Below are 14,274 nucleotides of genomic sequence, written 5' to 3'. Positions count from 1 at the left end.
CCTTTCAAATGTTACAAGAAAGCCCATACAGCTTTTTTTTTTTTTTTCTTTCTTTCTTTTTAGAAAACTGCAAATCAAGTGTTTTGGCCATTAAAAAAAGTAATTATTTACAGAGAACCCCAATGTTGCTTCACAGTTTACAGCTGCAGGTCCCTGCCCATCCATCCCACACCCCTAGAGTAGAATTAAACACAGGGGACTTACAAGCTTTATGGTTTTAAGCCAAGAGTAAGCCATTATAAAAACCTAACAAGATTAGCTCTTAAACCATTGATTTCTAGGGAAAAAAGCACAAAATGCCTTCATTTAAAGTCAGAACCAGGAACGTAAACTGAAAGAAAGAAGAAAAAGGATCCATTGAACAGTTACTGGGCTTTGAGGACAGCCAGGAGCCGGCAGCGATCACAAACTGTAAGTTCCAGTTACGTCCAGGATAATCTCCCTCGACCATCGTGAAGGATTCAGGTAGAACTACTCCAAGTTGTAGCGGCAGTGGTGGGAATCCAAACTAGCTCTCTAATGGAGATGGGAAAGAATCACTCGGGAAGGGGGTTGGTTTTGGAAAGCCGCATCAGTTTGGGTGGGACGTGTGTGGGGAAGGCTGTGAGTCCATGACACTCCTGGGGTTGGGACATTCCAAGCGGGGTCTACTCCTCCTCCTGCTCTGCCGCGGTTGCTGTAGGCTCAGGCCCCGCAGGTTTTGAGGTCTCCCCTGGCTCGGCTGTGGCCCCGGGGAGCTCCCCCGGCTGCTGCTGCTCCTCCTCCCCGCTTCCTCCGGGCTCGGTGCTCGCCGCGGGTCTGCCCCGCGCCGCCACCGCCCCTTCGCCGAGGGCGGCCGGGGGTTCCATCCCGTCGGCCGCGCTGCCGGGGCTCTCCCCGGCCTGGGCTTGTTCCTCCGAGGGAGTGGAGCCCGCGGAGTCCCCGGCTTCCTTCTTGTTCCTCCTGAAGGAGATCCCGCTCAGCTTGAAGGATTTCTTGAACGAGAACTTCTTCTTCTTCTTGGGGGTGTCCCGGGGAGCGGCAGCGGCCCCCTCCGGCCGAGCATCCCCCGCCTGTGCGGGGGGAACAGGCTCGATGGCGTTCCCACTGCACTCGAGAGGCTCGGACGAGCCGTTCCCGTTCGGAACCGCCGCTTCACCGCCCGCCCGGGCCGTCGTGTCCCCGTTCACCCTCAAATGGCCGTTTTCCTGCAGGGGCGGAGTAGAGAACCGCATCAGGCACGGCGGGGAACCGGCAACACCCCACTCCGCACACACACTGCCTCCCCGCCAAAGCCCCGCAACCCGCCGGGATACTGGAGAGAAACCAGGGCACCTGGAGCAAGCAGGGTAGGATGGGACGCACTAACCGGACATGGGGGGGGGGCGGGCGTCAATGAGCTGCCACCGGGGGGCGCCCGCGCTCCACGCCCTGTCCCAGGGCGAGGCGGCCGGCAGGTCCCCACCCGCTACCGGGAGGGAGCGGGGGGACGGCGCGGGCGAAGCCGCATCGCTCGGTACCCGCCGGGCAGGAGGGGCCCCCCGGGGCCGTCACCGCCACCCCTTTCCCGCCGAGCAGCAGCCGTAGCCGCCTTTGTCTGCGCGTCCGCCCACCCCGGCGGGGTCTCCGGGGTCCTCCCCTGCTCGGTACCTACCTGCCCGTTTGCCTTGGCCGGCTCGGTGGAGGCAGCGTGGCCGGCCGGTGGGGCGCTGCCCCCCGCCTTGGAGCCCTGGCTGCCCATGGTGCGGCACGTCGGGGGGACCGCGCCGCTGCAGCGGGGCGGCGCCAAGAGAGAGTGAAGGAGCCCCCAGCCGCTCCGTTAATAAGGCGCGGGGCGGGGGCGGGACGATGACGACCCCGCCCCGGGGGCGGGGGACGAGGACGGGGATGCAGCCACCGCTCCGCCGGGGACGAGCTGGGGGATTGGCCGCTGGACGACCCCAGGGGACGGGACAGCCCCGGTGGGACGGGGCTGGTGCAAGGCAGTGGGCAAAAGGAGCGGGCGGTGTTCCCCATGGCCTCGACACCCCTGGGGTGTTCCTCACCCCATCCCCGTCACCCCTGCGGTGCCTTTGTCCCCAGCCCCGACGCTTCTGGGGTGCTCCTCCCTCTATCGCTGTCATCCCCAGTTCCGCCAGCCCTAGGGTGCTGCTCATCCTGACGCTGACATCCCTGGGATTCCTCTGCCGCCAGCCCTGACACCCCTGGGGTGCTGCTCCCCAAATCCCAGTCCCCCATAGGAAGGTCCCATGATGCCGCTCATCCGAGCACCATCACCCCCAGAACAGTGTCCTGGTGAAGCTTGCCTCAGCCTTGTCACCCTGGGGTACCACTTACCCCGAGGTACTGCTCACCCCAGCCCATCAGATCCTAATGGGTCTTGCTGCAGGGGACAGGTTGTGCTATGGGTCACACCTCAGCTCCCCCCTCGCAGTAAACCCCAGCATGCAGACCATTAGGGTGTTTTTTCATCTCTAGGTCTTTCTCTTCTCTGCTTTCCTGGAAAAGGAGAGTTCAGGAGGAAAGAAAATGGAACTAAACCAAAGCGGACACTAACACTGGCAAAAGGCCTACAGCTTCCCATGCTGCCATGGCCACTGGCCACAGCCTTGCTACTGCCTGGAGCCAGCAGTGGCCATGGGGGACTCACTCATGGGGGTCCCTTCCAACCCAGGCAGAGCTGATTTCACTGGGGGCGTGTCCCGAAATCAAAACCCTTTTGTGCTTGTCCAAGCCAATGGTTCTCCCTGGCCAGCCACATCCTCCCAGAGCTGCAGCTCCCGAGTGCCAGGTCCTGAGCCCCACAGGCCCAGTGCCATCAAGGCACCATGCATCCCATTCCTGTCAAACCTGCCATGGGGTAGGCAGGACCCCAGCACCCACCGAGCCTGTGCAGCATCAAGGCCAGCATCTCCACAGGGAAAACAACAATGTGGTACTGTGTGTGTGCCACCAACAAGGTCATGTTTTGTCTCTGTCCTCCCTCCTCCCCCTGGCACACATCATCTCACCCTCGTCAGAGCAAGATTTCTCTGTTAATTAAACCAGGCAGCATTTTCCTTATTGACTTTCAGTTGCCAGTTGATAAAGCCCTTGAATGGCTTTGGCCATCAGCAAGATGGAGCTGCCCAAGCAGCCAGCGGGGCTGCAGAGGAGCCACAGAGGACGTGCCCTGTTCGTAAGCAAGTGCTTTGCTGTTTGCTTTGGGAAGATAAATGGTCCAAGAAAGTGTATTAGATCGATCAGCAAACATGCTTTGTCTTCTGCCACTTGTTCCAGAGGGTGAGCTCTGGGCCAGTGTTCCCAACCATTACCTGCTGGGGAGCAAAACCCTGCAGAGCCACAGCTGGTGCATTCTTCCCTCTACCCCAGCAGCTCTTGGGGGGCGCCTGGGCTTTCTTCCCACCCTCTGGGAGTGATTTTCTGTCTTTCTGCTAAGGTTCATTCTGTCCTGGCTCTTTGCAGCAATGCAAGGAGTCCTCATGCTGCTGTCCCATCCCACCCCACCCCATTGCATCCCATTGCATCCTGTCCCAATCTGTCCATCTCATCCCACCATGCTGCCCCACCACTGCACCAAGACATCTGGCATCCGGAGAATCATCAGCTTTTACAGCACCCACTCAAGTCTGTCCATCCATGTGACAACCCCAAGACCATCCCGCACCGTCCCCACTGCAGGTACTGCAGCTGGGGGCTCTGGGGGTGAGGCCTTTGGGGTGCCAGCGGCAGCCCTAGTGCTCCTTGCTGGAAAGATGTTTTCTTCAGTGGTGGGCTGGATGAGTGGCTGAGCTTCCTTATTTGAGAGGAGATCTATGGGGTTGGGGCCTCCCATTAACCAGCCCTTTGCAGAGCCCAAGTCTCTTCCATGTTTTGCTGGAGGGGAGAAAACACTTCACACCCACTGCTCCCTGCCACAGCAATCGTTGGGCAGCGCTGGAGTGAGGGCAGGCAGATGCGATCGCTCTAAAGGGCAAACTTCAGCATGATCAGTCAAGATGCAGACTTGCTGGAGGGGTGGTGGCCCCTGTCCCCATCTGAGGTGATGCAGGAAACCTCACTCATGGTTTTCTAGTGGCTTTTATCTCCAAGGATTCCCCAGTTGCCACATCTCTTTATCCCAGCTTTTAATTAAAACCCTCTTCTGCAGCCCTGTGTAAAGGCTGTGTTTATAAACAGAGACCTTCCTCTATGCATTCCTGAGTGTTTCTCCTCTTCCAAGGCCTTGCTGTGCTACAGATGTCTATCCTGCCATGCTGGTGGCAGCAGCACCAGGAGGGCTCAGTGGCACTTGCTGTGGCCAAGTCCCGGAGCTCTGCGGGGTGAGCATGGGTCTCCTCAGACAGACCTGGTTGTTCCAGCTCTCAACCTGGGAAGAGGCTGTATTTCTCTTCTGTGTGTCGCAGGGATGTTGATGGCACAGAACACATGCTGTGGCAACACCATAAACTGAAAACCAACCCAAACACATGCAGCAGAAGAGCCGCCAGCCCCTCTTGCCATGGGGTCCATCACATGCAGTTTGGGCTGGTCCATCCCCAGGTGCCATGCAGGGAACTGGAGCAGGGCAGAGGATGCTCCATGTGGGATCTCCGCTGGCTACCGAAGCTGTGGCTGATGGGGAAGTGATGGTGCTTTGCAGGGAGCAGAGGACAGGCAGATTAGGGCTCTGTCTGCTCCTCTAGCAGATGGGTGGGCAGACAGATCTGTTTGCCCTGCTCCTACCTGAAAGACCCCCAAGATCCAAGATCTTTGTGGATATTATTTTCCACTTCCCAGACCTACTTAGCCTGTGTGCTCATTAGTAATTTAGTAGGCATTAAGGGCTGAAAGACTGCCGCAACCACAGCCCCTGTGCCATGGGGTTGGGTCTGCAGCCTCCTGCCCCTTGCCCTGCCGCTGGCACCTATTGTATCGCCCAGCCCTTAACAAAGAATTAATGCCATTATTTATTCCTGTATCTAGAGCCATTCACAAGCCTCTGATCATCTGCTCGAGGTTTTTAACTGAGTTAGCAGGGCCCCAGCCAGGGCAACTGGTGGTGCAGGGAATAAAGCAGAGGGATTTCCATATTGATTTATAAATAGCAAAGGAATTATCTAATTAGATCTCTCTGGGGAGAGAATTCCAACAGGGACAGTGCAGGGCCAGGCTGTGCTGTATACAGGGATGGATGGTAATGGCTTCTGCCAACATGGCAGCTCTGACATGGGAACAGCCCTGGGAAACAGCCCTCGCATAAACATAGTACGTGCTGCTGAGGGTCTGCCTCTGCCTGTGCTGCCCTTCAGGGGATGGGTGAAGGGGCTGGGGGGGTTGTAAGTGCTAGGTGAGGGGGGATTTCTGCAGGAGAAGAGGGATGGGGGGGCCAGGCAGACAGGAGGAAGAGTGTGGCTGTGGGATGCCCAAGGGATCTTCCCAGTCTTTCAACTAAGCAGAAGTCAGTTGTTGCTGAACCCACTCATGGCTGTGCTGTCACTCGGGTTGGCTTCTGAGTCGGTGCCAAGTGGAGCTCTGACACTGGCCTCAGGAAAAAGCATCCTGGACTCAGGCAAGGGTCTGCCTGGGACATCACCAGGGCTCTTGCTGCTGCCTGCACATAGCTGGTACCACAGGCAGGGTCCCAAAATCCTTCCTGCACTGGGAAAGGCTCCAGCCCAGTGCTGACTTCCCCTAGAAACACATGAAAGGGCCGTTCTTGTGCTTGCCAGAGCCCTGGCAGTTTTGGTGTGAAGATCCCATGGCAACCGGCGCCTTTTGTAACTGTGTTTGCTATTTCTGGGCTTGCCTTTCACTCCAGTACCATCCTCCCACATCCCACCCCGTGGGACCAGCCCCTGCTTCCACCCCAGGACCCTTCCCCGGTCACCCCCTTCCTTCCTTGCATGGGGGAGGAAGTGGTTGGCAGCTGGAGTCATGGCAGAGGAAAGAGAGAGCAATTGCCTTGGACTCTTATGTCAGAGACCATCTGCCCTTCTGCTGGGCCAGCAGCTGGAGCATTTGCAAAAAAAGCCAAGCTGAAAACCTGAACCCCTCCAAGCTCATCAGCAGGGGCTGTGCTGTGCTGCCCCAGGCCCCCAGCCCCGCTTCACCCCAAGGACAGTGGTGGGATGTGAGGCATTGGGCAGGAGGAGTTTCTGGGGATCAACACCCTCCGAGGAGCCCCTACATCACCCTTGCCAGCCCACTGGTCTCTTGACTGCTCCTGGGAGAACAGGAATCCAACACAATCCCTCGCCCTGGCGGGATGCTCATCCCACACACCATATCTCCTGCATCCCACTGCAAGCTGCATTTCGGTGCTGATAAAGGGCTCCCTGACCCTGAGCAAGCTGGTTCGGCTGCGTTAGGAGAGCAGGGTGGCTGCGAGTGGGTGCCCAGAGAACAAAGAGGCCACAGCATCCAGCTGGCAGCAGAGATGGCAGGGTGGATGGGTGCTCTGCTCCCTCCCACCCTGGCCAGGGCTGCTGGTGGCGTTCCCCGGTTGGGTACTTAGCAGGGACTGTGTTTCAGAGCCTCCTTCCTCATTAAAAGGGAAGTTTATAATGGTAACAAAAGCACTGCTCAGTCCAAGTGGAGCTTTTCCCGTCCTGTTTCCTTTGGAGCTGCCTGTGGAGGTGAATGGGAGCTGTCTGCATGCCACACAGCTGGAGCACGCAGTGGGAAGTGAGCAGGAGGGCATGTGCATTTTGGGAATTGCCACACTGCTCAGTGCTCCCTGAGCCCAGCCATGCTGTGGTGAACATGGCTGGTTCCTTCCCTTATCTCAGAGGGTACAACCGTGGGTGAGACTCAGGTCTACTTGAGGCTGCAAAGGTGGGTGCATGGCTGGTGGGGGACAGCAAAGTCAGTGTGAGTCCAGCGAGCATCTCATACGTGCACAGCCACAATGCTGATCCCAAGGACATACCCTAGCAACAGGGCATGGCCAGCCCATCGTGGTGACCCCCAGCCCATTGTGGTAACCTCCTGCTCATCATGGTAACCCCCATCTTTTCATGGTGACCCCCAGCTCATTATGGTAACCCCCATCCCATCATGGTGGCCTCCAGCTCATCACAGTAACCCTCATACCATCCTGGTAACCCCCATCCCATCATGGTGACCCCCAACCCATCGTGGTGACCCCTCTTGCCCGAGTTCCAGGGCTGGTGGCATTCACCCAACTGCATCATGGGGCAGCCGTGCTGGCAAACCCAGGCCACAGGCTCAGCGCTGGGATGCTCTGGGGCAGCCGGGGATGTGTGGGCCTCTTTCTCCCAGCAAGTCAATGTGTCCTTTTGTTGCGTTGCTAGATTTTGATGCCTGTGAGCGGGGAGAGACAATACGTCGCATTGTTCCCTTTCAGCAACATCTGACGGGCCCAGGCAGAGAGAAGAGGCCAGTGTGTGCAGAGGACAGCATGGGGGAAGGGACTGGGATGGATGGACAGGCAGCAGGAAGGACACACAGACACCCAGCCTGGATGGAGGGATGGGGAGCACCAGAGGAATGGAGGAGGGAATGGGGGAAATGAGAGAGTTGGTGTCATCTTTTGATATCCAAACAGAGAGATGTAAACTCCAGCCCCACCCATCTTAATGATTATTAACGTTACAGCTTCATTATGTTGTGTTGATGCCATTAACCCTTTCATTGCTGCTCCTTCTACCAGGAGATCCTGGCTGTTTTACTGGGGCTATGCCACGAGGGGTACCTGTCACCCCCAGTAAATCCTGGGGTGCCAGGAAAAGCCTCTTCCCAAGTTCCCACGCAGGTGAGATGGGGAAGGGGCTCAGTCCCCACAGGGTGGGATGTGGGGTGGGAGCTGAGAGCAGAGCTCAGCAGGGAATGATGCAGCACTGGGATTGTCTGCAACTTTCCATCAGAAATCCCCTCCCTCAGCCCCTGCTGTCCCTGAATTGCTTAATTGGCAGGAACAGAATTCCCCTCTACCTTGGAGCAAAACTGAAAGTGGCCCCAGAGCGGGGCTGGGCAGGAGCCAGATGGTCGGGCAGCCCAGACACCCTGGTGATGGGCTCCAAAGGGCTGCTCTGTGCCCCAGCCTTGTGCTAAGGTTCTTGGGGAGCACTTTGCCTTCCAGAAATGCTGGTTCCACTCTCTGCCTTCCAAGAGCTGGTGGGATGCTATGATGGGGGGCACATGGGCTGGAGGAAGCCGCTGCTCTCTGAACCCTCATCCCTGGGCTCACTCAGTGCTGGCAAACCTCTGGCATGGGGGGTCCTCACTATAATATACTCATCATACTTCAGTGGTGTGCAGCAGAGCAGTGGTGCCTTCCCCACCCCCATGGCTTGCGGCTGCTCCAGAGGATGCATTTCACCCAGACTTGCATGGCCGTAGCCATGGCAACGGCTGAGGGATGCGAGATGCGGGTGACTGTGGGCACAGGGATGCGTGGTGATGGGCCTTGTGTTGCTGCTGGTGTGCCCTATGACTGGATTGCACCCAGGTCTGTCTTCACCCCAAGTCTGGATTCACCTCAGGTCTGTCTTCACCCCAGGTCTGGATTCACCTCAGGTCTGCCTTCACCCTAGGTCTGGATTCACCCTATTCCCAGTCCACAGTGCACCAGCATGTTCATGCTGCATTGCACATGTGTGTGCAAGCATGGGCATGGGCACTGGTGGGGATGACAGTGCCAAGGGGAGCAGCACTGCAGGGAGAGGCAGGGCAGCTGGAAATGAAGCCACTCACTCCTTTATCAGGGCTGGGCTGCCATAAAGCCAGTGCTGTTTGCATTGGTGGGGCTGCGCTGGCGTTACTGGCCCGGCTCTGCTTTGTCTCTGTGTTAACTTTTAACTGTGGCAGCTTTTCCTCTTCAGCCTCACCAAGAGCCTGCGAGAGCCCCAGCATCTGACAGCCCTTGTGGGGGGTTTCATTGTCCTCCGAGATGGTGCGTGTGTCCTCCCTGACTGCTTCCTGCCTGTTGGCAGCAGGATGGGCACTGGCCTGGCTTCTTGGATGCCAGTGTATGATGGCTGGAGTTGGTGAGGGCATTAAGATCATCGCAGCCCCAGGGAGATGCAGCCACAGCTGCATTGTCGTGGCCTTAGCCGCTGCCTGCCTCAGCCCTGTCAGTGCTGTGGTGCTGGGTTTGGCAGCAAAGCAGCTCAGCTGGAGCAGAGCCTCGGGTGCTGGAGTGACCCACTAACCCTGTTCTCCTGAAAAATGCATGACACGCAGGCAGCTGCCTGTGGGGACTCGCACATGCACATTGTGCTCATGTGTGGGCACAGTTTTGGCACTGCCCCATGTGCCTGGGTTGGGCAGCAGTGGCACATCTGGATACACGCTGTGCCTCCTGACCATATCCTGGGGTATCTGCAGAGGTTTGGGGGCTCTGTGCTCCCTTTGTGCTGGTGTTGGATGTCTTGCGTGTCCCCAGCAGTGCTGAGGGCATGGGCAGCTTTTCCTCAAGGCACGGTGCAGCCCTTCTGCTCAGCTCTGCTGGTGCTGCTGGGCTGCAGTAAAGCTGCAATGGTGCAAAGTCCACCCAGCACATTGCACCAGTCAGGGCTGGGGCTTGCTTTCGGTTCCCATTTGAGCTCCAAGGACATCACAAAGAGCAGTCCCTGCTCTGGACAATTGGGTCCCACTGGAGACACAAGAGGGTGACCAGGGAAGGCAAAGTGGGTGCAGGCTGACCTTATCCCCACTGCCATCACAGCCCTGACCTCGTTTCTCTTCAGCTTCTCCAGGGCTTTAATACAGCCTGGCCAGATGGCTGAGAGCTGGGGGCGACATCAGCTCAGCCCCATTGTGGGGACACAGATCCTGCTTCCCTCATTTAGTGGCAGCTCAAGGCCTCAGTGTGTGCCATGTGTCCCTGCCCTGGTGTGGCACTCACCGTGGTGCCAGTGCCCCAGTGGGATGGATGCATCCCTGCTGCCCTGGCAGTGATAACGGATTGTTCTGGCATGCAGCTGATTCAATCTTGGTCCCATTTGCCTAGCTGATGTGGTGGCTGCAACACCCCTGGAAAGACACTGAGCTGCATCTGACCATGGGCACCCCAAGCCTGTGCTGCACTCTGAGGCCTTCAGCATAGGATTTACAGGATTAAGGTTTTGCCTTTTTTTAGTATTTTTGTCCTTGCAATTCTGTTTTAGGAAGAAAGAAATCACAGAAGCCAACAGCAGCACAAGATGTGAGACCAAATTGACTAAACTGGTGTGAGATGGAGCAGCTTCATCCCTTGCTCAGCCCCCAGCCCGGAGAGGGGCTCAATCCTGGCTGGATCCAGCCACGCCATGTTTCCCATCCTCTTCCCTCCTTGCAGCAGAGCCTAATGCTCCTAATCTAGTCTAATGCTTCCTGGCCTTGCTGCTGCCCATGGGGCTTCTTCATCCCCAAAGAGCTGTGTTTGGATCCTGGAGAACAGAAGAAATCCCGGTGGGGGGGCTTTCCCAAGCCTGTTTGGAAATCCTTGCAGCTTCCTCGGGCGTCTCAGCCCTTGCTGTAGGGCAACAAAGTTGAGGAATAGCGTGAATCACCCACAGGGAACTTCACATCCCTCATCCCATCGTGCGCACGTGTACACGGGCATATGGGTGCATGGCTGGCTGTGCGCATGCAGATCCAGACACCCATGTGTGCACACACAGGTGCACTTGCACACACCATTGTGCCACCCACCAGCCAGGCCCTGCACATTCCAGCCAGGTGGCAGAGGAAGAATCAGTCTCCCAGCTCCTCTGAGTAATTAACATGAATTAACACTGACTAATTAACCTCCCAGCTCATTAGAGCTGGGTGCTGCAGTGCTGGCAGCAGCCAAAGCACCACACCACACTCTGCCCTGTGTCCCTGTCCCCATCCCGCAGCCCTCTCGAAGCAGCCAGCAGTGATAATGAGATTGGTTCCTAATTCACTTCTTCCTGGCTGACACAGGGCTGCTTCCAACGCCTGGTGTGCAGGGAACCTCCCCCATCCCCTCTGTCCCCTGGGATGTCTCCAGCTGCACTGGAAATGGAGGGGGAAAACCCTAGTGGGTCTTGGCCAAGCAGCTGTGGGGCAGGGAGGGATGAAGCATACGTAAGGGCCATCACCCCTGCAGCGCCGGGTGAAGCTGTCACTGGAAGTGACCTCAGGAGTGGATGGATGGACCTCAGGAGCAGTGGTGACGAGCAAACCTTGCATCACCCAGGAAGGGAGATAAGGAGCCCTTCCCTATCCTCACCCTGAGGGGTGTGGGGTGGAGGGGGACAGCAGGGGCTGTGGTATGGAGCGGGGACACAGCTCACTCCAGGAGGAAAGAAAAGGAATCCTTTTTGCCTTCCTCTTTGTTCATGCTCCATTGTGGCTGCCTGGGTCATGGGGGTGCCTGTGCAGGTCCCATCCTGCCGCTGCTCCCTGGGCCCCCCCGGGCCTGCTGCTGCAGGCTGGGGCTCCCGCGCACTTGACCGGTTTGGGTGAAACCCTTGGGATCAGTGTGGGAATGGCCTGACCTTAGAGGGGCTGCGGCACGGAGCGGGGCCGGCCTTGCCGAGCTGTGTGGGACCCTCAGCTCCCAGCAGCAGCAGGGGTTTGCCCTGGGGGTATCGATGATCTTGCTCATTCTCACCCTGAAGGCAGCCCAGTGTGTGATCCCTGCTGCGGGTTCATGACTACGTCAGTGATAGACCCCCAAAAGTGATGGGAGTCAAGGAACTGCAGTTCTGCAGGGGTGATCCCACAGGAAACTTGGTCCTTTTGATGCCTTTATCACTGAGCTAGAAGAAAACGGGTGGAGAAACACAGATCCCCTGAAATTCCCTGTCTGAGCTGTTTCCCAGAATGGTGTCTGGGGACACTGTGTTGGAGGCAGGTTCCCCTGTTAAAAGAAGAGCCGTAGAGAGGATGGATGGTTCTGGCACAGCAGGGAAAGCAGGGAACACTGGGAGCATGGGCAGGAAATGAAGTGGCAGGGCAGGAAGGCAGCCGACGGCCTTGGGATTGGCGGAAGAGCAGAGGAAAGACTCGGGGCTGCCACGGGAGGAAGCCTGGCCCCAGTGCACGTGTGGCTCACAGGGGACTGAAACCCTCCTGGTGCCAGCAAGAGCCTTCCCCAGGTGAGCCCATGGGTCTGCAGATACATGTGGGAGATCCTGCAGCCATCTGGGGACACACAACCCAGCACCCCTGGGGTCCCCTTGTTGCTGCCCACAGGTCTCCTGGTTGGGGTCTGAGCAAGGAGCTAGGTCCTCCAGGGTCTCAGGGGTGGGTTTGGAGGTACTTTGTGGTCCCTTGGACACCCAGGAGGGCTCAACCTGCACAGAGCCTGGGATGGGGCCAACAAAGAGGCTGACACCTATTAGAGACGTGCTCCCTCCTTGTCCCCTGCTCTTTGGATACTTCAAAGGCTCCCATCAGTCCATTCTCAGCCTTTCAGTCATCCGGAGTTTCCAGCCTGTATCACTGGGGTTGTTTAAACCCAGACTGATGCAGCTTCTCAGCCCAGCACAGTGCCAAGTGAGCAGCAGTGGTGGCATCTCCCATCCCTCTGGCTGTTGGAACAGAGGATGGAGCTGTTATACATTTACAGCCACTTCTGGGGACAGTTGGGTTAAATGGCAGCAAAAGCAGAAGGGGAGGAGGGGACATTCTGGTCCATCTGGATCCTGCACTGCTCCATGCAATGTAGTGCTGAGAGTCATCATCTCCCCATGGGAACCATGCGGTGGGGATGAGGTGTCAGCGCCATTCTCTGCTGCACAAGTGCAATGAGTTCAGCGGGCCCAGGTGATGAGCAGTGGATTAGGAGAGGTTGGGCAGCACCTCCCCATGTTTGTCTGCTCCGTGGGCTTGTTGAGATGAGAAAATGAGGCCATGTGTTTGTAGTTGCTAATGAGGGTATGGTTACACTAATTCAGGGCTGCCAATTATGGCAGGTCTCAGTGTGGGGCCTCGTGGGCCGTGTCCTGCCCTGGTTTTGGCCAGGGGAGCCTGGAGCAAGGTCAGGCAGTGGCGGGGCAGAGGCGGCCAGTGTGGTTCTGCTTGGATCAGCAGCTCCTGGGTTTGGGAGCCCAGGGCCCATGGGAAGCCCATGGGTCTGGGTCTGGGGAGAGGAGAGCCCGGGAGGCCCTGTCCCCACCCCATGGGAGTGGGGATGCTGGTGGGATCAGCACTGGGAGGATGGTCCCATCACTCCCCAGTGATATTTTTTCCCCTTGATCACACACAAAACCTGCTACGGTGTAAGATGGCAGTGGGCAAACAAACCCTTCATCAGCCCCTTCAGGGGTTTGGCTTCATTAATAAACCATTATTAAGGAAGAATTAAAGCTACCAGCCTCCAGATCACAGAGAACACAGGCCACAGAGTGTGCCTGGGCTGGGCACCTTTGGCTTTGTGGGGTGCTCCTGTCCCACCCCAGGCTGGTGTGTTGGTGGGGGACAAGGAGGGGTTCGGGGGGGGTGCCAGGTCCCCAGTGGGGTACTACTGCTGCAGGCTCATCCTGGGAACCATCGCTGCATCTGCTCTGGAAAGTGACAGTGGTTTTGCCCCTGCATCGGGGGAAGAATGGAGGTTTGCAGGCTCTGGTGGGAGATGTGTGCCCGTGTTTCTGCCCCAAATCATGCTCAATGGGTGCAGGTGTAGGGCAGGTGTGTGGATCAGGGGTCCTGGGCTGAGCGCTCTGCAGCTGCTGTGCTCTGTCAGTACACAGCTGGGGTGGGAGCAGCGGGTTCTCGGCTGCAGGTAGGTTGCGGGAATGGGGATGCAGGCGGCAGATGTGGCTTCTCAGGAATGTTGTGATGGGTTCTGCAGGGAAACCAGCTACTTCCCATCATCTGTGTCTGCTGGGAAGCAGTGAGAGAATTCCTGAAGGGGCGTGGGAGGCTGAAGCTTAACCCCTGTGCATGTGCCCCGTTTTTGGGTCTGCACAAGGAAGGGGTTGGCTGTGCCCTGTGGGGGGAATTCCTGCCTGGCTTTTTGCTCCATGATCCCCAGCATGGCCTTTATCTGGATGTCCCATGCTTGGGGTCACCCCAGGATGCATCACAGACTCATAGGATCCCAGCCTGGTTTGGGTTGGAAAGGACCTTAAAGCTCATCCAGCTCCAACCCCCTGCCACGGGCAGGGACACCTTCCGCTAGAGCAGCTTGCTCCAAGCCCCATGGGTCACAGCTGTGGGATCAGACCTAATTGCCTGCACTGTGATGTCCGTAACCTCCTTCCTGAGGGATACTCCGTTACCTGCAGCAAACCTGTGCCTGGCATCTGGCTGCTAATCCTGAGATTAGCAGGCACAGGTAGGGTGGCAGATGGAGCACAGCAAGGCCACGAGACACATTTGGGCTGCTTGGGACCC

General features: G+C 57.6%; 1 protein-coding gene across 1 annotated transcript; it reads right to left on the bottom strand.

Moving 5' to 3' along the window:
- Positions 1-471: 471 nt before the first annotated feature.
- MARCKSL1 (MARCKS like 1) lies at positions 472-1,757 on the bottom strand. The gene is made up of 2 exons (XM_080632502.1): positions 1,634-1,757; positions 472-1,187 (listed from the first exon to the last, which is right to left on the bottom strand). The coding sequence occupies exons 1-2, from the start codon at positions 1,718-1,720 to the stop codon at positions 648-650; spliced, it is 627 nt and encodes a 208-aa protein (XP_080488628.1). The 5' UTR covers positions 1,721-1,757; the 3' UTR covers positions 472-647.
- Positions 1,758-14,274: the final 12,517 nt, after the last annotated feature.

This window comes from Psittacula echo, assembly GCF_963264785.1.
Source record: "Psittacula echo genome assembly, chromosome: 21".
Classification (NCBI taxonomy): Eukaryota; Metazoa; Chordata; class Aves; order Psittaciformes; family Psittacidae; genus Psittacula; species Psittacula echo.
This window is presented reverse-complemented; position numbering and strand designations above follow the sequence as displayed.